The sequence below is a fragment of the Neltuma alba genome, unplaced genomic scaffold (assembly GCF_004799145.2).
Source record: "Neltuma alba isolate B1F8T4 unplaced genomic scaffold, ASM479914v2 tig00011931_pilon, whole genome shotgun sequence".
NCBI lineage: Eukaryota > Viridiplantae > Streptophyta > Magnoliopsida > Fabales > Fabaceae > Neltuma > Neltuma alba.
Genome location: NW_021636519.1, coordinates 115,253 through 142,818, shown reverse-complemented (window position 1 = coordinate 142,818; position 27,566 = coordinate 115,253). Strand labels below are relative to the sequence as shown.

At 32.5% G+C, this 27,566-nt stretch overlaps 1 protein-coding gene across 1 annotated transcript; it reads right to left on the bottom strand.

Annotated features, from left to right (window-relative positions):
• Positions 1-2,630: 2,630 nt before the first annotated feature.
• LOC114719656 (probable disease resistance protein At4g27220) lies at positions 2,631-4,819 on the bottom strand. The gene is made up of 2 exons (XM_028905171.1): positions 2,775-4,819; positions 2,631-2,697 (listed from the first exon to the last, which is right to left on the bottom strand). Exons 1-2 carry the CDS (start codon positions 4,817-4,819, stop codon positions 2,631-2,633), a joined length of 2,112 nt encoding a protein of 703 aa, XP_028761004.1.
• Positions 4,820-27,566: the final 22,747 nt, after the last annotated feature.

The window sequence follows — 27,566 nt, the reverse complement described above, 5'->3', positions numbered from 1 at the left end:
TTTGGAAAGCTCTTCAACAATCTGTATGAAATAGTCCTTGCTTTATAACCAACATGTAGATCAAGCAGTTTTACTTTGGGGAAGCGGTACGTTGAAAACTGGCCACTCCCTATCATCTCAGCTCCTTTACCCTCTAATATCAACTCCTTCAAATTATGAGTGACCTGCACAATACATAAATCATAACTAAATGTAACTAATCAATGCGTCAAAATCCAGCCGTGTGCATTTTTTTAGGAGGATATCTTCAAATTTAAATTTGATGCGTCCACAATTTTGGCGTACATGTATTTTGTAACTACAAATAATAATTATGATACATTAAAATGAATATAAATTTCTAGACTGGAGTTTCTATCTTTGATTATGACTTACAAACGTTATTTCTTCCTTTGTTTGTTTTAAAAAAATTATCAAATTAAAGCTAATAATGGCTGGAAAAAAGAAAAAAAAATCCCCTCCCTAGATTCAATGACACACCTCTTTTCGGTGAAGATAGAATGCCGAGAATTGGAGTCCCACTTTTTTAAAAAAAGAAAAAATAGAAAATTATTTAATTAATTTCTAATATCTATTATTGATTAAAATAATTATTATGAATTATTCTTTTTTAGCTTTTTAAGTGAATAACCAAATTAATCCTAAACTACATTATATTCTAATAAATCGTTTAGTAACAAGAATAATTCACATACTTGAGTACTCAAAAATATCAAATTCAAACGTGCTCTTGGACTGTGAAACAAAATATGTTTCATTATTTATTTTAATGCTTAAAGTAATTTTTTGCTCTTTTATTATATTGTTTTTAAAATAAATAACACATGAATAGCTAATTTAGAGATGTACCTTGCATTGGGACAGTACAGGATATTTTGAGTCTAATGAGCTCCCTTCCTCATGTATTTCTAATGAACTTGAGACTTCCTTTTCAAATATCTCCAATTCGTCACAACTTCTAATAGATAATCGATAAAGATGTGGCCAATCTAATGTGTGTCTCTGTGGATAGAAATTCCTCAAATTTTTAAGCGAAGAAAGCTCAAGGAGAGTCAACCTGGGAAACTCTAACAGAGGAGCAACAGATTCTGAAACTTGATCTTTTGCAACAATCACATCTATACCACAATCACTTATTTGAAGCTCTTCAAGATCACGAAGCATGCCTTTGGCTATAGATGCAGGAAACAGACCAGTGAGGCTTTCACAAGAGGAAACATGCACGCTCCTTAGACTTGGGAAGGAGACGTCTCCTTTATAGTGATTGCTCCACACATTCTTCAATTTTCGCAATTTATAAAGCGTTAACTTTTTCAGTGGCACAATCACTGATGATGACTCCGCCTCTTTATAATCATTCAAGTCTTCAAAATCAAACACCAACTCCAACGTGTCACACTCCCTAACTTCTAGTTCTTCCAAGTTGTTTAAAGATTTCAGCACACGAAGGGGCACCAATTTCACAAAGCCACAATTTTCCACAGACAATGTTTTCAAGTTCCTAAATGAGTTGTGTGAAAGTTGGTCCTCCCATATCAATGGAATCAAACCGATTGAATTAGATAGTCGCAATGTCTCTAATTTTGGAAGCAACACCTGCAGTTCACAGAAAATATGATCAAATGAAAATCACTTTTAATTCACAGACTTACTTTTCATGAAAGATTTTTTAAATGTCTAGATAAAACTCTCATCCACAATATTTTTCAAGAGATTGCTGAAAGTTCAATCTGAAACTCCAAGTTAAAAAAAAAGTAATAAAAAAATGAAAAAAAAAACTGTAAAATGCTATTTTAGCAAGCTTAATACCAAAGCAAGTACTTCTAGTGAATGTAATTTTTGTAGATACGTTAATTAAAAAAAAGAACAAAATAAGAACAAACTTGAAAAATGCCACAATAGCATGACGGCAAAGTAAGCAATTCTAGTAAAAATTAATTTTTGCGGGTAACTAAGTTTGAAGTTTTGTCAGAAAAAAAAAAAAAAAATAAGAATAATTACAATGATTAGTCATCAAAACCACGAGCCACATCCTTACCCCAAAAAAAAAAACCAAGAGCCACATTCTCAGATATTTTAGTGACAGGGACAATTTCCAAAAATATCAAATTAAGGTGCTTTTAGGCTGACGAATAATTTGAGGCATCATTATTTATTTTAATACTTGGAGTTAGCTTTTCTCTTTTATTAGCTAATTTTAAGTCATTAAAAAAAAATAAAAAGCTGCAACCTTCCATAATAGCCTAACAGCAAAACAAGTAATTCTAGTGAAAATGATTTTTGCATATAAGTTTGAAGCTCAGTTTTGTAGGAAGATAAAAGAAGAAAAAATGTGAATAAAATAATCTGAACATACCTTGTTCAAAAGCGACTCAGACATTTTATTGGATATGTTATTTGTTGCTGCTTCATGATGTGCTGAGTTACAAACAATGGACTTAATAGTATCATTACTTGCAATCCGAAGATGCCTTAAATGTGGAAACGATCTTCCATCATGACCGTGTAGAACATTTTCAAGCCCATTAGATCCATCTAAACGCAAATCTTCAGCTCCTTTCATCAACTTTTGAACCCCAGGCTTCAAATGGATATCACTCTTAAGCTCAAGTTTCAATATCTTTGAAATTTCATAATTGACGTTCCACCCTATCCAGTGCTCTCCGATAACTATTCTGTATCTCATCAAATTCATATCTAGGAACAAATTCTCCGGCAACATCGAGACATTAGGAATATGAATATCTAGAGAACAGATTGGCAAGCCCTTCAACTCGTCAAGACTCGCGTTTTCATTAGCTTCAGTAGATCCTTCAACTTTCCACTGGTGAAAGCTATTTGCCATAAGCAAAACCCCCAATTTTTTGAAGCTAGATAGCAGTTTTGGTGGAATCACTTTGAGCTCGGAGCAATGGGCTAAATCCAACATTTGTAAAGAAGTTAATTCTGCCAATTCAATAGGTAGTTGTTGAATTTCAGAGTAAGCAAGACTTAGGACTTCTAACTTCTTCAAGCTTCCAACCTCAATTATGTCTTCTAGCAAACAAGAGTGGAGACACAATGTTTTTAGTTTTTGCAGGAACATGAGTGATGGTAGTGACGAAATATGCACATTGGTAAATGCCAACACTTTCAGCTCCTTTGATGATTTGAAAAACATCCTAGGTATGGCCAAATCGCGTTTTGTGCTGTCTAGCAGAAAGAATTTTAATCTTGGACCATGAAGCTCTTCTGGAAGGTCACTGATATCACCCTTTTGTAAGCAGATTCCCTTGTAGTCTTCAAGCTTATTTTTGTCTGGCCATTCTTTCAAGCTTCTATGCCTCACAATGAATGCATTTAATTCATTGGGTGCAATCGCTAATGCAACATCTCGAAAGACGTCATGTATTGTAATGCGATGACTAGAAAAGCTATCAAGAAATAAGTTTAACGATTTTAGCTTAGTTACGGCAGCAGAGACTCCAATGTGGGCATCTTTTATGTTTTCTATTCCTTCAAGAATATCTAACCCCACCGAGTACATGAGCAGGTCTTCAATTGAGGGATCATGGGACAACATGGCAGAGAGCAAGAAGATATTTTTGTTCTCTTGGCTTAGAGGATTGTAGCTTAACTTCAATATCTCATCCACCTCTTTAATTCCTGTGATGTTTCTCCTTAAAGGATGATTCAATCGTGCATAGTAATCATGCCACTCACATAGGCTTTTTTTCTTTAATGCCTTGGCAGCTGTAGCAATCGCTAGTGGCAGGCCTCCACACTTTCGAACAATCTCACAGGCTATAGGTATCAAGTTGTCAGGAGTGCTTGAATCAATAGGAAGTTCAGAAATCCTCTTGAACAACTCTAATGCTTCATCCTCTGACAAAAAATCCACTTTGATAATTTCTTGACATTTCATGCCATTTGACAGCAAACTCTTAGTCCTTGAAGTTAGTAAAATTTTGCAGCATTCATTCTTTTTGCTAGAACTTCCAACATCAACAAAGGGAATTCCAACTTCGCCTAAATCAAGTTCCTTCCAAAGATCATCCAATATTAGGAGCATATTCTCCTCTTGCTTCAACCTTTCACATAGACGATAAGCTCTTACTTCAAATTTTTCATTCAGTTGAAAACCCAGCTTCTCTGCAATCTGGCCTTGAATCTTCTCAACGTCCAATTCATTAGAAACAGTTGCCATGATCACCTTTTTAAACATGTTTTGATTCTTCGCCTTCTCTGCCACCTCTTTAGCTATAGTGGTCTTGCCAACACCGCCAAGCCCACACAATCCGACAGTATTAACACTGGGATTATGTAAGAGCTCCATAATTTGATTCACAATTCGCGTTCTAGAACCAATCCCTTCATTGCTTTTTCTGTTGAGTAATTCTGGCATCGATGGGGGAGAAACAGGATATGAAACCCTATCAAAGTTTCTCTTCCCATAGATTTCAACAACTTGTTGTGCCATTGCCTTTGCTCTTTTGCTTAGTTTATAACGTAGCCACAGGTTGGGACAGGAAGTTACGCTACACTCTGTTTTTGCTTGACTCTCTTCTTCATGAAACATTTGTGTTTGGGTTAAAAGCTCATCTACTTTGCGCAACCAATGCTGAACTTTCTCTTCAATTTGTTCTAAATTTTTTCTAGCATTATCTATTTGCCGTTGTTTGGAGCTTCTTTCATTGGTGAGTTCCTCAAGTCGTTCATTGAGCTCCTCAATGTTTCTGTGATACTGAAACAGATAACGAAGCTGCTCCCAAGTTAGATCGATCACTAGATCCCAGAACTTGTCAACCAAACTACTCAATGGGTCGCAAGTGATATCCATTGAATTTGCACTCTGTTAAAAACACATAGCCAAAACTCAATTAAACTTGGGTTGTGAATTGATGCAGAAATATTGGCACCCTTCGAACAAATGTCTCACCTTTTTTTTTTTTTGGGGTTAATGACGATGAAAACTTGATTTCCCCTTTTGCCTGTCTTTCCTTTTTCACCCTGTGGAAATCAAAGCAAGACTTTGGTCATTCAAATGATCACGATTGACAATATTAAATTATCCGCAGTCAGAGTATTTTTCTCATTTATGCAATATCAAGACATGATCACTAAATTTGGCACCCCCTGCAAATAGATATTTGAAATTCTAGAACACGTCACCATGCAGGTGAGGTAAGGCGACAGGCAAGCTTATCATTACACAATTAGGACATAAATTTAAAGTGCAGTTTTCTTTCTTCTTGAAGAAGCATAAAAAACCAGCAAAGTTAAAAATGATCACAATAAAGGAAAAGTGCCGGCAAAAAATGCAAAAGGAGAAAACTTAGGATCTTCTTTTATTTTTTAATAGGAAAAGGAGAAAGAAAAACAAAAATCAGAAAACAAAAATTGCAGAAAAAGTGTTTAAGAACATGTTGAGAAATCAAGAAACAAGAAGTAAGGAATGCTGCGTAATTAGGAAAGGAGACAGAGAGAACCAACAAAAATATAGCAGAAATTAGTGACAAGTGCCAAGAAAAGGAATAAAATTCAGGAAAAAAAAAATTTCTGAGAAAATGCCGAAGAAGAAGCAGGCATGAGGCTTTGGGAGGAGTAGATCGCCAAGGCTCTCGTGCATAGAGGAGTCGATGTAGCATATAGTGATGAATGAGACCCACATTAATTGAAAAGAAAAGGGCTGCATTAAAGTAAAGGCACTATTTTGAAGTTGATTTGAAGCACATCACATTGGCAAAACACATAATACCGTTTGTTATGAAACGTTGAAAATGAAAGATAGAGATTGAGATTGAAAAAAATGTTTAACATAAAAAATTAATTATTACACGATGGCGTGTAGGGTCTGGAGTGACAAAAAAGCGCGTGGCCCCCCACAATTGTTACTTTACCACTCTTTTTGGTTTTAAATTTATAAACTAATTAATTAATTCACATGAATTAAAAAAATATCACTCAGTTAATTATTTACACTGAAATACATTACAACATAGCATATAAATTATACAGTTATCTTATTTAAGATTGTTGAATGCTATTGCGAAAATACTTTTTTGAAGGAAAAGGCAAGAACATAGCGTTGCGAAAATGTGTTGAAAATTGTACAAAACAAACCACCTTTACATTTTCAAGATTTCATTTTCATATGCCAAAATATTAATTGATTGTTAAATTACACATTTTAAGCCAAAATATCTCTCTCTAATAAAAATGCTGTTTAAAATTAATTCAAAATTATAATTTCATAACATATATTTTCAAACTTGTTTTATTCATATATTAAATTTAAATATCTAATTCATGTGAACTCTGTGTTTTTAAACTCAGGGACCAATTAATGATTCCAACAGTAAAAGCTAGAAGAACCAATTAGTCAAAGTTTCAATAAAATTAATATTTAATGGATCGAATTATACATAGTTAAAGACTTAAAGTTCAGCCAATAATCAAATTAAAATTATGAGACCAAAATGATTAATTTTTCCCTTAAAAAGCTCGGATTTTAGCCCCCAAAAAAAAAAATACAAGGGGGCATCCTTAGAGATAATGTAAAACTAGGGAAGCCACACCTTAACAAGTAACTTGCCCTCAATATATGGTTGGAAGTTGGAACAGGTTTCTTCTTCTTTTGGTTGGTTGCTGTCTATATTCAGAAACACAAGAATATGCTGCAAAAGTTGAAAAACAGATTGAACTTAGTAAATACAGATCAATTAAACACACACTGACTTTGGCATGGATATATATTTTCAAACTTACAGTAGTGACCGATGTGAAACTTTGCAATTTCAAGGTGTATGTAAACCTCAATCTCCCAATAGTAATCAGCTTTCCTCAGTCAACACATATCAAGCAAGAGAGACCTCTCTTTTTATGGTGTTTTGAACAATTTTGAGAAACAAACGCTTCATTACAATAGAAGACAACTATAAAATCGGAAATTTTACAGAGAAAGATGACGAACTTGTGAAATTAAACAGGAAAAAACAATATCAACTAAACAACAAAATATCAGAAATACAATGAAAAAGCAGTTTTTTTAATAATATTTTTGGGATTTTTTCCTGGAAAAAATATCACAAAACCAGAAAAATAAAGTTGAAAATGATCACAACAAAGAAGAGCCGGAAAAAAAATGCAAAAGGAGCAAATTCAGGATTTCCTTGAGAACATTTCTTTTAATATGGGTGAGACAGAGAGAAAATAGAAATCAGGAAATACAAGCAAAACCCAAAATGCCCAAAAGACGTTAAGGAAAAAAAGAATTAGCAAGGAGCGATGTGAACAGTGAAACCATGAAAGAAGATTTAAGAGCCAACGAAAGTTGCAAAAGCAGTAAATTCAGAAAGTAAGGAAAAAGGAAATCAGAAAGTGGAAATGCAGAGATGATGAAGTAAAAGAAGAAGTTGAGAAAGCAGTAGAAATTTGCAGAAGGGAGAAAGTAGTAGGAGACTTGTGAAACTATGGAGAAGAAGAAGCAGATCTGAAGCTTTAGCTGGGAGGAGTAACTACAAAGTGGATTCAAGTCAATGCAGAATGGCCAGGACACTGGGCGGTTCATATTATTATTATTATCAGGGGGGAAAAACACGTTGTACGGTTTCGGAGAATTATTTTCGTGTGCTTTTTCCCAAATAGTGTTGAAACTCTTTTTTAAATTATTAACTTAATTAGCTAATTTAAGAAAATTAAAAATTAAAAAATTCCTTAATTACCATATGCAATAAAATGTGCTTTCGCATTATTTATGAAGAAAAATTACTTAATTATGACATATCTTACATGATCTTTTTAAAATATTTATGTGTATTATTAGATTGTAGATCAGTCTATGAGTTTAGACAAATTAATTTAAAAAAATAATAAATATAATATTTTAAAATAATTAATTTTTTGTTAGTTTTTTAAATTAATGAATTAAACCTTAACTGCATCTATTTAACTAACGAAAGGGCACCGACACTCCGACAGAAATCGGACGTGCTCCTAAAGCGAGGGGGTTCCACTTCGGGCGTTCTTTATGGTGGAAGCGCTGGGTAATTACCAGAAATAAAATAAGTTGTGATATTTTCAAGCAGAATTTTAAGAAGCATTCGTGTTGTTTTTGACTTCAAAAAAACAATGAAAAAACTCTTTTACAAGTAGTTTTACTTTTCTTAAATTTTTAATTTAGTATTTATGTGTTTCTTAATCAAATTGTTTAATTTTATTCCATTAGAATTATCAGCTCCTGAAATTTGCCTGTTTGCATTGTCAACTACTATTAACAATGCCAACCAAATAAAATTAAATATTTAATTGAGAGGAAAAAATTAAATATTAAATTAAAAATTGAACGAGAAAGTATAAGTATTTTCAAAATAATTTTCTCCAGAAACAACAAAATTATAAAAATTTTTTGGCAATGATCAAAACAAACAAGACTACTCATGCGAACCACACTAAGTTACATAACCGTCGTATAATAATCTTATCCATTATAATTTCGAGACTTTTTATACCAACTCTAATTAACAATATGAGCATCCGCTAAAGCAAATTTATAGCATTATACACAAACTTCCTTCTATTATTGTTTTTTATAGGGTTAAAGACCATTTTTGTTTGTAGAAGTATTTTTGCCTCAGACATGGGGTGAAGACTCCATTAGTTTTCATCGTTGAGAAATGGAAAGAATGGCTCAGCCCCCTTCGTTTCAAGTTGGCTTGTTGAAAAGGCCAGTACGTCACAATGTGACAAACCAAAGTTTGAATCCTCGTTAAGAGAGGTGTTCATATTTAGTGCCTGACAATGCCTCAAAATAGATAGAAGGATACCTATATTTTAGCAAAAAAAATAAAGAAAAACATGGCTTGCTGAGAGAGTGATGGAAAGAATGGCTTTGTGGAGTCTAAAAGGGACAAAAGTAGCGTGTGGTCCGCCAAACATTCGGGGAAGACCGAGAGAAGACTTTCTGTATACTTTATTTTAAAATCATATTTTTCTTTTAAACTGTTTTATGATTGGTGATTTCTGGAGTTCATGCTTCTGCTGGTTGTCAAGAGAAAATATTATAAATTTAAGAGACCTTAAATTGAAATCTTATATTTATGATTAAATTTAACCCTCCAGTGAACTTTTATATTGATAACTTGAGGGAGTATTATGTAATCACTTTGCAAAATCCATCTCCCAGCTTATTTTACAATTCTGCAGTGCCCACTCCTCACCTCTTACATAAGGTGTTCCTCAGCTTTGATTATTTCTAAAATTGTTTCTTTAAATAAATCCATTTATTATCGAATATCTCTGTTTTTCTATCAAATCCGGTTGTACTCGTATGTGGGGCAATTATTTATGATAGTTTTACTTGGATGGACTTGATTACGAAATGCCTGCATCTTAAAAGTCTAAGTAAGAAGACAACGTTTACAAGTGACAATTTAGAATTGCCATTAACCACGAAGGCAATTTTTAGAAATACCATATTGAGAAATACACTCCAGTCCCTATTATTTGTCACCTATAAGAAGAGATTTTGTTCTTTTTTTTATTTGTCACTCGTAACCTTTTTAATACTTTATTTTCAATTTTGCTTATACCAGTTATTTAATAAGGACAAAAATAAAAAATGTCATCTATTTAATACTTTCTTTAATACATGAGAAACTCTTCCAAATGACAAATAAAAAGGACGAAAATGGTACTTATTTAATCTATAATCCCTCTTTCTTCCATTAAAAAACAGAGCATTTTGATAACTAGGAATCCATCATGTGAATCTGCTCCTAAATAAGGGAAAAGCTATCATATATCATGAAATCACTCCTACCAAACTACAACATCTCATCCTAAATATAAGATCTAATTGATTAATTTAAAACAATTAAAAAAATTAGTAAATTTTTTAATTCTAACATAAATAACACGATTTCTCTAAAATATTTATACTATTTATTAGATTATATATCAATTTATAAACGAAGCAACTTAGTTTTAAAAAATTAATAAATCTAAATAATTTAAATTAATTTAATATTTTTTAAATTAGTTAACTAAATTTTATATTAAAGATAAAAAGTAGTAATTCAAAAATTTTAAAATCGGAGGAAAGGAGTGAAAGGAACAGTGAGAATAAGGAAATGGAATAGAAAAGGCATTATATACGGGGATATCAATATCATATGTTCATATCACGTCGTGTATAATGCAGACATCCCTTTATTTTTCTTTAATTCAAAAAATAAGTAAAATTGATCGAGTGGTTCGTGAATCATGAGAGAGTGGGGCAGGTTTAGGGCTGTTCTTCTTGACGTTGCGGGGCATTGTTCGTACGGGATATTGAATGAAATAAGGAACATAATTAGAGCAGCCGTCCTTGTGTTTAGTTACCATAAATTGTATATTTTACATTGATTAATTATTTTGAATGGTGATAATTTGATCAAATCTAATTTTTTTAGTTGTAATCATTTGAGTTTTTTTTACATATTAATTATTTACTTTGATTTTTTTCAAGTGTTTAAGTATTAACAAAACTCGGTAAAAGTATTGTTAATGCCATTAATAGTGCTGATAGCATTAACAGTAGAGAATTGAAGTGCTAGTAAAAAAAAATGCAAAAAGCTGTAAATTCAGGATTTTTCTTTTTTTTTTTTGGTCGAGAAAAGACAAAAGAAAAAGAAAAACACAAAAGAAACTGCAGAGATAATGAAGTGAAAGAAGAAGTTGAGAAAACAGTAGAAATTATGAGAAGGGAGAAAATAGGAGATTTGTGAAACTATAAAGAAGAAGGAGCAGATCTGAAGCTTTAGTTAGGAGGGGTGGTTGCAAAGTTTGTGGTTTAGATAGCATTCGAGTCAATGCAGTCTGGTTCAGACACCGTGCGGTTCCTAGCAGTAGTAGTATTATTATTAGGAGGGAGAAACACGTTTTAATATGTTTTCTTAATTAAATGTTGGGTTAGTATAATATTTAATTTTTCAGGTTCATCTTTATTTTGGTTTTAATTTTTTAAGTTTCAAATCATAAGTTTTGGTTTCTTAAAAGATAAAATGGTCTAAATTTTTATTAGATTATAGAAACTAATATTATAAATAAAAAAAACTTGAAAATAGGGAAAGGAACGCTGAAAATAGGAAAAAGGAATAGAAAAGGCATGATTGCTATACACATGAAAAAAATAATTACACTTACAAAAATAAATGATAACATATTTTTATAATAATTTTTATTTTAAAATTTTAAAATTCAACTGTCTTTTTTTTGAAAATTTTTTAATTCAAAAAATAGAGTGAAAATGATAAAGGGATTCGTGAATCGTGAATCGTGAATCATGAGAGCGTGGGGCAGGTTTAGGGTTGGCTTTATTTGTTCAGTGTCCTTAGTGGCAGGAGAAACATGTCCCATGTGAGAGCAGTAGGAGTGGGGAAGCAGAGGACGCGGCTTTTATTTCAATGTTCACACTGGGAAGACATGAGGGAGCTATTGTTGTTGACGTTTTGGGGCATTGTACGTAAGGAATATTGAATGACATCATTGAAGTTATGGTCGAAATAGTAAGCAAAGGTGAAAAACGTTTTTTCATCAGATTTGAAAAAGTATATCTATTTCATGTGAAGGTTGATTGAATGAACATTGATACTTGCTGATCAATCCGCCTGTATTGGTTCAATGACTCAACCGTGACACAGTGAATAAGCATATGGCAAAACCAATGACTCAACACTGCGTTGCTTGTTCAGGTAACTTCATGTGATATTATCGATTACGTACCTAGAATCTATTTTGCCTTGTACGCTAGAACATCGACCTTAGCTGAAAATTGGGTTTCAGAAAAATGTTACAATCAAAGTTGTCACCCATGCAAAATCAACATTTTATTTCTCTGTCACAAAATTTTTAGCATACCAAACTCAAATGGTTACGGCCGTGAAAAATGGCAAAAGTAAAATAGTTCATGAATCATGAGAGAGGAGAGGCGTTCGCATAACGTGCTCAGCGCAATAATGAGCGCTCAAAACTCATCCTTCAAAATGACATTGTTTGACTTTAAGTGACTCAATAGCAATCTGAGCAATTTTTCCTTCTCTACCCTCGTCTCCTTCTCTCTTTGCCCCTCCCTTGCATCAAGTGCTGCTGATAAAACACACCTGTATGCCTTTGCCACCGTTGCTTCTTGTAACAGAAGACGAAGAGCTTTGAAGATGGATCCGAGGATATTCAGGTCTGAACGTGCGGAATGAGGAACCCGAGGGAGGAGGAAGAGTGCCAAGGAGAGGGAAAAAGATGCTCAAATTAAACTACGTGGTTTTCAGAGATGAGCTTCGGGCGTTGATGGGCCCTCATGGTTGCAGGTTTAGGGTTGTCTTTATTTTGTCAGTGTCCTTAGTCTCAGCCTGACAGGAGAGACATTTGAGGCTGTGAGACTAGTCAGAGAAGAAAAAAACAAGCAAAAGCAAGGCATCCAACAGGCAAAAGGATTACTCAAAGCGATTTATGCGGTACTGGCAGAGGTTTTTTAAAAGATTTTTTTAATCTTATTTATAAGTTATCTTATTAAATTTTCAGTATAAATATAGGGAAAATTGCAAATAAAGACCCTCCAATATATAAAATAGCTATCAGGGACCCTGAATTTGGAAAATAGCTTCAAAGGACCCGGTCCCAAATTGCAAATATGAAATGATGGTAGAATGTCCAAAATGCCCTCTGCTTTTCTCTCTTTCTTCCTCTCCAGATCATCTTCTTCCCGACCTTGCCTCCTCATTTTCCTCTCTCTCTTCGTTCTCTCTTTCCTCTCCAAGTTTCCTTCCCTCTCCTCACTCTTTTCCCAGAGTATATGGAACTCCCAATGTCTTTCGGTGGTCCTCTCCTCATTGTCATCCCCGTCACCTTCTTTTATCTTGCTTACCTGCTCTTTCGTCAACAATGAAGCCTCTTCCATCATTCTCTCTGTTGCTGTGGAAGGAGAGGAGAGTCGGGAGTTTGAGGGAGAGTGACAGTCATTTGTAATGCTTGTAATGTTTGCTTGCAATGTGTGTGGTGATTGCTTGGTGCTGAGACAATGCCCAATAAATCTGGATTTTTATTCTTCATTTCTATTTTGATTTTCAGCTTGTGTTCGTAATTGAAAATAACGAGTTTGATAAGTTGTTGAAAATAACAAGTTGACAAGTTCTGATACCCAGTTCACGACAAGTTCAGTAATGCGAATAACAAGTTTAGCAAGGCGAATAACAACTTCTGATAAGCAATTCATAGAAATTCGAGTTTCTCTGTTAAAATGACAGCATTTTCAGATTTCTTTAGCAGATGACAAGTTCTGATACACAATTCATGACAAGTTCAGTAAGGCGAATGACAAGTTTAGTAAGGCGAATGACAACTTCTGATAAGCAATTCATAGAAATTTGAGTTTCTGTGTTAAAATGACAGGTTCCCAGTAGGTTTTCATACTTTTTCCTGTTAAAATGACTAGATTTCCACATTGATTTATCAAATGACAGGTTTATAATAGAAAATGACAAGTTTTCATAAGATCTTTATGCTTTTTTTTTGCTGGAATTACAATTTGCACATTTCTGACAGCAACAACTTCTGATAAATACGAAATGACAAGTTCAGAATGAAAAATGACAAGTTAAGTATAGCAAATGACAAGTTCCCACAATGTTTTCATACATTTTCATACTTTTTCTGCTAAAATTACAATTTGCACATGTCTGACAGCACCCACTTCTGATAATTGCAAACAAGCTCTAAATTGTGAAAATCAAGTATGATGATTGTATTTCGGTGGAAAAATAGATCAAGGTGTGGCATGTGAGGAACAAACGAGCCCTAAATACAGTGCTAAACGAATAAAGTTCTCGCTTTATATGTAGAATTTGATGGTTTCTTGTTCATATGATATGGCAATTTATATTTGGGATTTCATGGTTGAGGATGCACTTGTGAGTGGATATGATCATCGTAGTGCATTTGCCACTGGTGTTGATATGAGCATGCTTCTTGAGGGGCTTATGAGAGTTCTGGTGCTATAGTTTTATACATTAGGAGGAAATGAGAGGTGAAGTTGATGATGAAAGATGTTAATCAGAAGTGGTTGCTGTCAGAAATCTGAACATTGTTATTTCAGTAGAGAAATTTACATTTGTATGAAAACGTGATGGGAACTTGTCATTTTACATACTTAATTTGTCATGCGCTATTGTGGACTTGTCATTTATTGTTTATCAAAAGTGATTGCTATCAGCAATGTGCAAATTGTAATCCCACCAGAAAAAGTATGAAAATGTATGAAAACATTATGGGAATTTGTCACTTGCCATACTTAACTTGTCATTTTCCATTATGAACTTGTCATTTCGTGTTTATCAGAAGTGGGTGCTGTCAGACATGTGCAAATTGTAATTTTAGCAGAAAAAGTATGAAAATGTATGAAAACATTGTGGGAACTTGTCATTTGCTATACTTAACTTGTCATTTTTCATTCTGAACTTGTCATTTCGTATTTATCAGAAGTTGTTGCTGTCAGAAATGTGCAAATTGTAATTCCAGCAAAAAAAAAGCATAAAAATCTTATGAAAACTTGTCATTTTCTATTATAAACCTGTCATTTGATAAATCAATGTGGAAATCCAGTCATTTTAACAGGAAAAAGTATGAAAACCTACTGGGAACCTGTCATTTTAACACAGAAACTCAAATTTCTATGAATTGCTTATCAGAAGTTGTCATTCGCCTTACTAAACTTGTCATTCGCCTTACTGAACTTGTCATGAATTGTGTATCAGAACTTGTCATCTGCTAAAGAAATCTGAAAATGCTGTCATTTTAACAGAGAAACTCGAATTTCTATGAATTGCTTATCAGAAGTTGTTATTCGCCTTGCTAAACTTGTTATTCGCATTACTGAACTTGTCGTGAACTGGGTATCAGAACTTGTCAACTTGTTATTTTCAACAACTTATCAAACTCGTTATTTTCAATTACGAACACAAGCTGAAAATCAAAATAGAAATGAAGAATAAAAATCCAGATTTATTGGGCATTGTCTCAGCACCAAGCAATCACCACACACATTGCAAGCAAACATTACAAGCATTACAAATGACTGTCACTCTCCCTCAAACTCCCGACTCTCCTCTCCTTCCACAGCAACAGAGAGAATGATGGAAGAGGCTTCATTGTTGACGAAAGAGCAGGTAAGCAAGATAAAAAGAAGGTGACGGGGATGACAATGAGGAGAGGACCACCGAAAGACATTGGGAGTTCCATATACTCTGGGAAAAGAGTGAGGAGAGGGAAGGAAACTTGGAGAGGAAAGAGAGAACGAAGAGAGAGAGGAAAATGAGGAGGCAAGGTCGGGAAGAAGATGATCTGGAGAGGAAGAAAGAGAGAAAAGCAGAGGGCATTTTGGACATTCTACCATCATTTCATAATTGCAAATTGGGACCGGGTCCTTGTGAGCAATTTCTCAAATTCAGGGTCCCTGATTGCTATTTTATATATTGAGGGGTCTTTATTTGCAATTTTCCCATAAATATATTATTCTATTCTTTATTTATTATAATATAAGTAGTTATTTCTTTTAAAATTTGTATATATTAAATATGAGTAGAGTTAAAAAATTGTTATATTTTAATAGAGAATTAATGCATTTTAAAGTTTTTCTTAGTCTATGTGAAATATGCTGGAAGTGTTTTATAAACAAGACCAGAGGTGTATTTGTGTGTAAATTAAATCATGATGTTAAAATTGATGTGGGAAAAAATTTTATTTCAATTTACATAAAAATAGTTTTTTAAAAAAATTTTGGGATTTATAAACACCTTGTTAATTTGATTCTTTCATTTAGGTCTGGTTGTTACAAATAAAAATTGAGGAAATAGGAAAAATTTTGATTTAAAAAATTAAAAATTAAAAGTTTTTAATTATGTTTATTACTATTTTATTTTAAATTTGTTAATAAAAATTTTAATTAATTTCCCTCTAGGGTAAGAAAAGACCTCATGTTGCTCAGCTTGGATTCACATGAGCGTGTGCCAGCTACTTATATGCTCAGATCCATCCCTTTGTTTATTTTTCAATTCAGCACCCTCGCCTCATACGCTAGGTATTTCCTTGTTTGTGAAGTACCAAGTGAGGAAATGCAATTTTTACGAAGATGAAATTGAGAAATATTGAGAATTTTGATTACTGAGAATTCATCCCGTGAATCTTATTTCCAAGTAGTCAAAACCTATTATGTATGTGTATCAAAAAAGCATCCAACCCTTCTTTTTAGTTTTTACCAGAACTTCATGCCCTGGATTGTCAGGCGGGAGTCTAAGGGGATGTTTGGGTTTCAACCCAAACCATGGTTTGAGAAAAAATCTCCCAAACACCCTTAAAAAACCCAAAACCATGGTTTTGGGAAAAGCAAAAATTTTTTGCTTTTAGAAAAAAAAAGAGAGTATGAGAGCTTATAGGATATGTATCTTATTGTTTTTTTTATAAACATATTTTTTTATAAATATATTTAATCTTATATCTTATAAATATATATACATGTTAATTATTTATTAATTATATTATCTTATGTATTATTAATTATGTTAATAAAAAATATATTATTAACAATTTTATTCCTTCAAATTAAAATATATCATAAAATATATTTTTTCTGTAATTATTATATTAACTTATGCCTTTTTTGGTAATTTGTACATGTAAAAAGTGCTTTTGGTAACAACTATCCAAACGCTCTCACTTCTCAAAATCACTTTTTCACAAAATCCATTTTTCAAAAAATCTATTCTCCCCAAAATCTATTCTCCCGAAACTATTCTCCAAACCATGAATTGGATATATCCAAACACTCCTTAAGTCATGGCTCACACTTCACCAGATATGCTGTTACCACATGATTTTAACAGAAGGATCAACGCCTCTATTAGAAATAAATTTGAGGAAAATTGGCAAACATAGCAATTCTATCATTTAACAGTAACAATAAAAATTTATATAATTCTTAGCTTCCATTATTTACCGCGAGCACTTCTTCAAGAATTTATATCTGCCACTGCCATTTTTAAACATAAGGACGATTTGGTCTTCGTATGTCACTTAATTTCATAAACAAGGCCATTTCCCTTCGTAATGATTTTACATATTCGAGATCTTTAAGCACTAAAAGCTTTCTTAATTTGGTCCCTAAACATAACGTTCTCTGTAATAAAAAATGTCGGCAAGACTTTCCAACTTTTTTAAGATTAGTGGCGTGAACACTTCATATGTGGTAACCACTTAATTTTGGCATAAGGGTAATTTAACATAGACCCCAAGAAAATATTAGCTCTGGTCTTTAATATAAAAGTATGTTTTCACACAGAGACCAGTGAGAAATACAATACAAAGCAATAGCAGTGCAATTCTCCCCAAAACAATGACTTTTAATTTGATCATAAATATAATATTTTAATCTACTTTATCTTTCATATTTATCTATTTTTTTCAAAATAGTCTATATAATAGTTGCACATATTAAAGGTGCCATCAAATAATAGTTATAATTAATACACATGATTAATAAGAATATTCTAAAAAGGATAACACACGAAACAGTGAAAGGAATAGTGAGAACAGGGAAAAGAAATAGAAAAGACATGATGTATGGGGATATATACCAGTATCATATATTCATATTTGTTCATTTCTACTCTGAATTGATAAGGACTAAGATGGAAGCTGAACTTCAAGTTCATATCACGTTGTATATAATGTAGACATCCATTTATTTTTCTTTAATTTAAAAAATAAAGTAAAAATGATAAAGGGATTCATGAATCATGAGAGAGTGGGGCGGGCTTAGGGTTGGCTTTATTTGGTTAGTGTCCTTAGCGACAGGAGAGATATGTCACATGGGAGAGCAGTGGGAGTGGGGACGTAGAGAAAACAGCTTTTATTTCAATGTTCACAGTGGAGAGACGTGAGGGAGCGGCTGCTGTTGACGTTGTGGGGCATTGTACGTAAGGAATATTGATTGAAATAAGGAACATATTTATAACAGGTGTCGACACTTTCATCATGTTTTACTACTCTATTAATGTCATTTATGACAAATTTTTTCCAAAAGCATAAAGTAGTCCCCCACCAAAAAAAAGGTTCTCTTTTGATGTTTTTTTTGGCCAAGTTCTCTTTTACTGGTTGAGCGTCCGTTTTTGAACTATAACAATAACTAAGCAGGATGCAGGCTGATGTGACTGACATTTCATTACAACACCCTTTAGCTACAGTACATTACAACGGAAAAAGCATTGAGATTATAATAAACCATAAGCTCAGCTCAGACAGCACAGTTAGAGCCGGGAATCAGGGCCGGCCATTCAGGGCTGGAGGGCTTAAAAGGGCCGGCCCTCCAGGGTTGGAATTTTAAAAATACCTCAATTTGCTAGGCGGCCCTTAAGCTACAGGGCCAGAGCCGGCCCGCGGGCTTTTGGCCCTTTAAGAAAAATACTATTTTTTTATATTTATCATATTTTTTTAATAAAAATATAAAAATAAACCAATGAAATTATTAATAAAAGACATAAATATGAATAAAATTAAGTGACAAATATAAAATATCATCATATATAAATATTCATCAACATCTGAGAACATCTAAAACATTCATTAACAAGATAACAACATCTAAAAGTTTTATCTATAATGCAATTGTACAATAAATAAACACTATCATTAATCTTTTGAAACTTCATCATCACTATAATTAATTACTTTTCTTCATAAGTATACTTTTCTTTCATAACAAAAATATCAAGTTTTTCTTCTTTATAAGAATTTTATTTTTAAATTTTGCAATCTAACTATTATTTTACTTATTTTACTTTAATGTGAGAAACATTGTTGTTGAAACTTATGAATTTCTAATTCAAATTATAGAACCACAAGTTATATAAGTATAAAAATATTCTATTATCAAATATAAATATATATATATAGTTTAAAAATATCAACGCATATAATATAAATCAAATCATTATTAAAGTCTAAATTAACCTATGTTTTAAAAATTTAATTGGATAAATTATTGTCTAAAACTAAATTTAATTTTAAAATGATAATAATAACTAAATATTTGAAATATTATTAACAATGTAAAAAATTAATAACATTAATATTATATTAAAAAAATTAAAAAATAAAAAAATTATAAAAGGGCTTAAAAGGGCCCGCCCGCGGCCCTTCAGGGCCGGTCCTTTTAAGCCCTCGGCCCTTCAGGGCTTATTTCTCATTTTAAGATAAAAATATCAAGCCCGACCCTCATAATTTCAGAGCCTAAACGGGCCGGCCCGATGGGCTCGCCCGTTTTCCCGGCTCTAAATGCACAATCGGGAATAATCATTCATTTACTCGAAGACTGACGTGGATTCAACTTAAGTGTCCATTAATCAAGAGGTTGAAAACACTGCAAGAAAGAGACCAAATGTACCATTTTTTCAGAAGAATAAAAAGTCATCAATGAACTGGGGAACCTACACCACAATGCCTGTAGCAGTAGGACGTCTGGCAACCAGTTTCCCACCAGGTGATGCTCTTGTTCTAAGAGCATCAAGTGCTGCAGATAAAACATAATTTTATGCCTTTACCACCATTGCTTCTTGTAACGGAAGATGAAGAGGTCTGAAGATCGCTCATTTAAGTCTAAACGCGCGGAGTGAGGAACACGAGGGAGGAGCAAGGAGAGAATAGGAGAGGGCAGAGAAGAGGAAAAAATAAGCTTAAATTAAACGACGTCATTTTCAAAGATGAGCTTTAGTCACCCATGGGTCCTCACGGGCGTGGGTTTTGGGGTTGTCTTTATTTTGTCAGTGTCTCTAGTGGCAGCCTGGCAAGAGAGACCTGTGAGATTGTGAGAGTAGTCAGAGATGGAAAAGGCAAGAAAAAGCAAGGCATCCAACAGGCAAAAGGATTACGCAAAGCGATTTAATTATTTAATTTGATTGATTCGTGTCCGTTTCGTACCAAAAAAATTGAAAAAAAAAACAGAGAGAAAATAAATTTTAATAATTTTAATTTAAAAAAATTAAAAAAATGAGATTAAAATTTTTAATTAATTAATCATTATTATTTTATCTTACGTATTCTTTTTATAAAAATTTTAATTAATTTTTCTCTAGGCTAAGAAAACACCTCATGTTGCTCAACTTTGACTCAGATGAGCGCGTGCCAGACTGCCAGCTACTTATATACCCAGATCCATCTCTGTTTATTTTTCAATGCAGCACCCTCACCTCATACATGAGGTATTTCTCAGTTTGGTTCTTTAAATAAATCTATCTATTATCGAATATTTATGTTTTGCTATCAAATTCAGATGTACTTTTGTTTTGGAAGGACTTGAACGAGCAATATCAATATCCTAAAAATCTAATTTAGCGACGACAAAATTGAGAATTGCCTTATTTGTGAAGTACCAAGAGGATTTTGATTGCTAAGAATTCATCCTGTGAATCTCAATTGTGGAAATTAATACAACTGGCATAATTGGTAGGTGATTTAGTAAACTAAATCAAGTTATTGTTTTAAACAAAAAAATGATTAAATGAAAACAACTTCTGATCTCTACACTTGTTCATGAAAGATTGTTTAAATGTCAAAAAAAAAAGAAGAAGAGGAAAAGTAGCTTTCATATCCGTGAATCCAACCTTTTGAAGGAAAGATAGAAAAGAAACGCGTGTGGAGTCTGAAAGTGGAAAAAGAAGCCCGTGGGTCCACCAAATATTAGGCACAAGGTAAAGGTTTAGAAGACTCCCTGTTGCTCAGCTTGGATTCCCATGAGCGTGGGCCAGCTAGTTGCAATTGTATGCTTCGTAACTATAAAATAATTAGATAAGATGCGTTGGCATAAATTTAGAATTAGAACTAGCTATTGTATGATTGAATGATATAAATATAAAGTGATGGCAACTTAAACTTTGGAGAAACGGAAAAATAAAACCATTTTCTTTTACAAATATATATATGCACTGAATACTTAATACTGAACATTTAAAGTTTTACTTGCATCCGTGTTATCAGATATGGTAGCATAATCGTTTTTTTTTTTTTGGGTGTGTGTTTAGGCGATTGTGCTTTGTGCTTGGTACATCAGGCAGAAAAATTTGGTCAAAAAGTTGGAGCCTTGGAGGAATCAAATCATTTTCCTCGTTGAAGTGTTGGGGAGAAAAATGAAAAACCCAAAGTAGGTAAAAACACCTTTTTATCCATGCATGCTTGCGTTTTCTCTGAGTTGGGAAAGGATCAGAACTTTTGACAAACTTGTGATAAAGTAATTAGATAAAGTGAATTTGAGAGAAATAAAGCTTAAAGCAATAGCTTGATGAGAGACACTTTTTCTAACCTGTATTCTTCTTGGTTAAGTAATATATCATGAACTTAACTCTCTTTTCATATTGGGATTTGATTTATTGGAATGTGGGCAAGTTGATAAGGCATAATCGCTTAACTTCTAATCCTTTGTTTCTAATTTTGTTTTTCTTTAGTCTGTACCCTATCTCTTCTTCTTCTTCTTCTTCTTCTTTTGGGGTGCAGAAAGGTATACCCTATCTCTTCTTTTTACTTCTTCTTATTCTTGCTTTTTAGATTGAGTACATGATATTGCGTGGTGTTATTTTTATGTGTAGGTGACATTGGAATATTTGAGCACATACGACTTGTATCAATATAATTGGTCACTTAGGGCTGCAAAATGGTGCCATTCTTGAAAGGAGATAAGTGAGATAAATTATATAGCATATACAGCAGATCACACATCTAGTTTGAGAAAAGACAAAAGCGTTTTAGCGAAACCTGAACATAATGTGTAACCCACATGATGGACTTAGTATTCTATAAACTCATACCATCCCGCAATGCCACCAAATCATAAAATTAACTGGTGAGATTCTGAAAAAACAATTTTGAAAGAATTAATAGAGATGGCATTGGCATAAGTATAAAAACTAAGTAATCAATTTTCTGTTTCGTTGGTTTTTAACTAGACAACTATAAAAAGCTGTTCCTGATGAACTAGTTCATTCAAAGGTGTTTCTCAAGCCATTTGCTTCGCCTTTGCCCCACAAATGACGAATTCAGTAGCCCTCTCAACCATAACGAAATTAAAATGGGCACTCCATTGGTGGTACCGTCTCATCTTCAATACGGTAAATAACAGAGTAACAAGCAGAAAATTTAAATAATGCAGGTCAAAGTCATCAACAACTAGAAGAAAATATACGTCATCGGTGAAATGGATGAATCTAAAGAACCACACAGAATTCAAGATACTCTCAAGTCAGACAAGCTGAGACAACCTACGAAAGAGGCCAAATATAATGCTCTAATAATAATTGAAAAAACATGGTTACCTGTACGATAATCACGACAAGGCAATGTAGTTGAATTTGATGAAACATTTTGCCCAGTCTTGAAAACATCTTCAATGAGGTTGTGTAATTAAAACAAAACAGAAGGGTGATTAGGTTTAAAATATAAAGTGATGATCAAGTAAAAATTGGGAGAAAGAAATAATGAATACTACTCCAGTCCTTAATATAAGACCTATTTAACTAATTTGATTAGATTAAGGAAGTTAGGGAAGTTAGGTAAGTTAGTTAATTATAAGAAATATGACATATTTTTCCTAAAACACTATAATTATCTTCCTTAATATCATCCCCCTCTTCTATTTGATTATGATTGAGGGAGTATTTATAGGAGTAATTTAAAAAAAAGTCAATAAATATGAAAAATAAATCTTATATTTAGGACCAAGATCAACTCAATAATTAAGTCTTATATTAAGGATTGGAGGAGTATTTAATTTTTTACTCACATCCATTCTATCAGATACGGTGGCATGATCATTTTGTTGTTGATGCGTTAAAAATATTACGTTTTGGTGATTGTGCTTTGTGCTTTGTACGTGTGGCAGAATATTTTGGTTAAAAAGTTGGAGATATTTGCCATTATTTTTGTATGTCACTACACTTTGTTTTGGCTGTTATCACTTTGATTGAGTTAATTAGGTCTTAATTGTGTTTAAAGGTATTCCAAAAAATTTTGTTCTTAGTTCTCATATTTTTAGGGAATCTAAATTCCTAATGATTTTAATTTCCTTGAATATATGATATTATATGGTGTTTTTTACGTGTAGGTGACGTTGGAATATTTGAACACATACAACTGGTACCAATTGGTCACTTAGGGTTGCTAAATGGCGAAAGTATAGGATACTGGAAATCAACCTACCACTTGAGTCCTTATTAAAAGTCCTTTCTAGAAATAATTTTTCATCCTAAATGTGAGCCACTTTGGTAATTATTACTTCCTTTGTCCCTTTTATAAGTAACAATTACCATTATATTTTTGTCTTTGAATATAAGTGACATTTGTAAAATGTTTTAAATTTTTGTAGCAAATTTTTTATTTTGCCTTTATTAATTACCTATTTTAATCTATAATATATTTAGTATCTCATCTTCCAAACCATCAATACTCTCCATCCATCTTTTCCCTCTTTAGTAAATAAGGATATTTTGAGAAAAAAATTTTCTAAATTTCTATCTATTTATTATTTTAACTAATTTTTTAATCTACGTAGAGTCCAATCTTACTTATAAAAAGAGATGAAGGGAGTAATATAATAATTGTTTTCTAACTTTACCCTTATTAACTGGAAAGAGGAGTACATAACATGTTTTTTCCAATGCACATTAACTTCAAAAATTTTATCAACGCCATAAATATTTAATGGCAACTTTTATTCTTTAGTTAGCGAGAATTACTTTAAAATGAATTATAATAATTACTAGAGTGGTAAGGGCTAATTTTATTAGAGGAAACACATTATCAGTTATAGAACATGACATTTTGGGATATTTTAGGTTTTGTTATTTTAATTTTATTTCCTAATTCTCAGTTAGATCTTAGCCATCCATTGGGAGCAATGAGATTTGAGATGATATATAAGTAATCATATCCCTCCATATTTATCGGCCTCCTCCAGTTAGTCCCCTCATTATTAAATTGATGCCACTGTCTTTAATAATTCATGTACCACCACAGAAAGAATTCTGCTCCACTTGCGCATTTCAAATGCAAATCCACTACCTCCACGGAATTTGTCCTTTTGCATACAAAGCAATTGAAAAGAAAAAGGCAACCTTAAAGACTTAAAGTAAATGCGTTTTTAGAGATTGATTTGAGCGATAATGAAATTTAAAATGCAGGATGTAAATTTAAAGCTTAAAATAATAAATATTTTTTTTGCGCATTGTGACAATTAAAGCTCAATCATTTTTTATTGAATAATACGTGAAACTGAGCTGCGAAGTCATAAAATTAATTGCAAGTTGAATTAGAAATACGAAACAATTCATATTGCTGCATGCTTCGTAATTGCAAATAATTAAATTAAATGCCTTGGCATAAATTTTGAATTGAACTAGCTAAGGATTGTCTAATTGAATGATATGAAGACAAAGTGGTGGTAAGATTAAAATTTGGAGAAACAGAGAAAACTATTTTCTTCTACATATATAGAAGTGCTAAATACTCAATATTAATACTTTATAGTCCACTTTTTCTTGTGAAAACCATTTAATTTGGCAGTCATAATTTTTTCTTTATTTGTTAAATCTTTTAATTTTATTATATTAGTGTCGTTAACTCCTATACAGGAGCTAATGATACTAACATAGCAAAGTTAGCCACTAAAAAATAAAAACAAAAAATTAAAGGAGAGCACATATAACAACCTCTAAAATGTGTTTTTTTGTTTTTTCCATCGTTGTATTCTATTTATATTAACGTAATAAATTTGGTATTAATCACCTTTAATTTTAGGACGTAAGTGGTGGTGAGATTAAATCCCACCTTCACCAATTGCTCCAAAAAATTCCTCTCGGCTCATGAACATTCCTCGTTCTGGCGGGGAGTTGTGCTGCTGATAATATTTAATCTCTAATGAGGGACTCTTGACTCTTTTCTTTCTATAAATGAGTTATTTTTAATCTTTTTACTTGAATTTTAAATCCCATTTTTGAATCGGTTCCTTGTAAGAATATATTGATTTTAAGTACTTTAGGGAGATTTAGCATGTTCAAGATTTCTTTCGAGTCATTTTCTCTAACTATTTTCTTCTTGATGTGTTAACAACATTGGGTTTGGGTGATTGCATTTTGTCCTCGGTGCATCGGGCGGAGAATATTATATTCTACCTTTATGCTTTTGTTATTTTCCTCTCGTCTTTTCCCTCACTTTTCTCCTTTCGAAGCAAATTATCATTGCCACTCCCAATCATCCACCGTTTCCCGCATTAATTCTATATCCATCTACATACATTTTATGTAACTTTTTCCATTATTATCTGGTTATATAATATTAATTAGTTAAAAATATATCTATTAAATATATCTAATTAAGTCTTTTAGTATTTACATTTTTTCAATAATATATTCACTCTTTTCATTTTTATATAATTTTAATTTTAATATAAAACAAATGTATTTTTCAGTCATTTTACATCTAATGTGCTTTTCAAATATATCCAAATAAATTTCATTTTGTCTTGCTGATTTTTGTTAACAAAAACCCGTACAGACATAAATTACATTGTAATACTTGATTCTTACTCCAATTTTAATTTGTAATAAAAGTCATTTTTAGCAACATTATATTTAATAATGTTTTATCAACATTTGAAATTTAAATATCAATATTTTTTGTTAACAGTCTTAAGTTAAAAGACTGAAAAAAAATTTATAAAATTAAAATATCAAAATCAAAGCTTGTTAAAAGTTATTGGGTTGAAGATATATTTGTGTCAAAGTGATATGAGATTTTATATGAATTTTTAAAAATATTTAAATTATAGGATTAATACAATTTTTGGTCTCTCAGATTTTGTTCTTATTTTTATTTTGGTCTATAAATTTTATTTTATTTAAAATATTAATCCTTATAATTTAATAAATATTGAGGCTATTTAATGAGCAGGATCCTGTATATATTAGTGGGGTACACACTGCAATTATTCTGTTTGCCTCTAATGCTGGTGGGAGATACGTGCTTTTTGCGTGAGATTATGCTTTATGGTAAAACCATTCAAGCCGTGAAAACCAGCGCTAGCTTCAATGTAATCCATATTCTCAAGTGTTGGAATACTCGCCATATGATCAATAATGCGGTCTTGGGATGGGGGCATGCGCTCGAAAGATCGAGCTGCGCTCTTTGGAAATCCTTCAAGGGGACCAAGTAGGGGGGGCTCACTTCGGCAAAGACGCCTGTTATTGATCTGATGTTCTTCACATACATTGAACGTCGTGCTTTTGATTGTGGAAATTAATACAACTGGCATAATTAGTAGGTGATCTAGTGTACTAAATCAACGTATTAGTTTAAGCAAAAAATAATTAAATGAAAATAACTTCTGATCCGCACGCTTGTTCTTGAAAAGAGTGTTTAAATGTCCAAAAGAAAAAAGATAGAAAAGAAGGAAGTGACAAAAGAAGTGTATGGGTCCGCCAAATGTTAGGTATTATAAAGTTTAGAAGACTTCCTGTTGCCCAGTTTGGATTCACATGAGCGTGGGCCAGCTACTTGTAATTATATGCTTCGACACTATAAAATAATTAGATTGGATGAGTTGGCATGAACTTAGAATTAGAACAGCTACAGATTTTATGATTGACTCATATAAATATGAAGTGATGGTAAAGTGAAAATTCAGAGAAACCCGGGGGGGGGGGGGGGGATCATTTTCTTTTACAAATATATGAGCGCTGAATGCTTAATACTGAACACTTAATGTTTTCCTGGCATCCATGTTATTAGATATGGTAGTATAATCTTTTTTTTTTTTTCCCCGTTTAAGTAATGTACTTTGTGCTTGGTACATCGGGCAAAAAAATTTGGTTAAAAAGTTGGAGCCCTGGAGTTATAGTGTTGGGGAGAAAAATGGAAACCCAAAATAGGTGAAAACACCTTTGACAACCTTATGATAAAGTAATTAGATAAGTGAATTTGAGAGAAATAAAGCTTAAAACACTAGTATGATGAGAGACACGCTTTCTCTAACTTGTATTCTTCTTGGTTAACTAATTATCTTTTCACATTGGGATTTGATTGGAATGTTGGCAAGTTGACGAGGCATAATTGCTTTGTGTTGTGGTGATTTCTTTAAGAAAAGACAAAAGCGTTTTAGCAGAATCTGGACATGATATACAATCCAGATGATGGACTCAGTATTCCATAAACTCATTCCATCCTGTAATGCCACCAAATCATAATATTAATTGGTGAGATTTTGGGAAAGCAATTTTGGAAGGACTAATAAAGATGACATTGGCAAAAGTGTAAAACCAAATAATCAACTTTCTGTTTCGTTGGTTTTTAACTAGACAACCCAAAAAAACTGTACCTGATGAATTGGTTCATCCCAAGGTGTTTCTCAAGACATGTACTTTGTCCTTGCCTCACAAATGATGAATTCAATAGCCCTTTCAATGATAAAGAAATTAAAATGGTCACTCTAATGTTGATACTGTCTCATCTTCAATGCTGTAAAT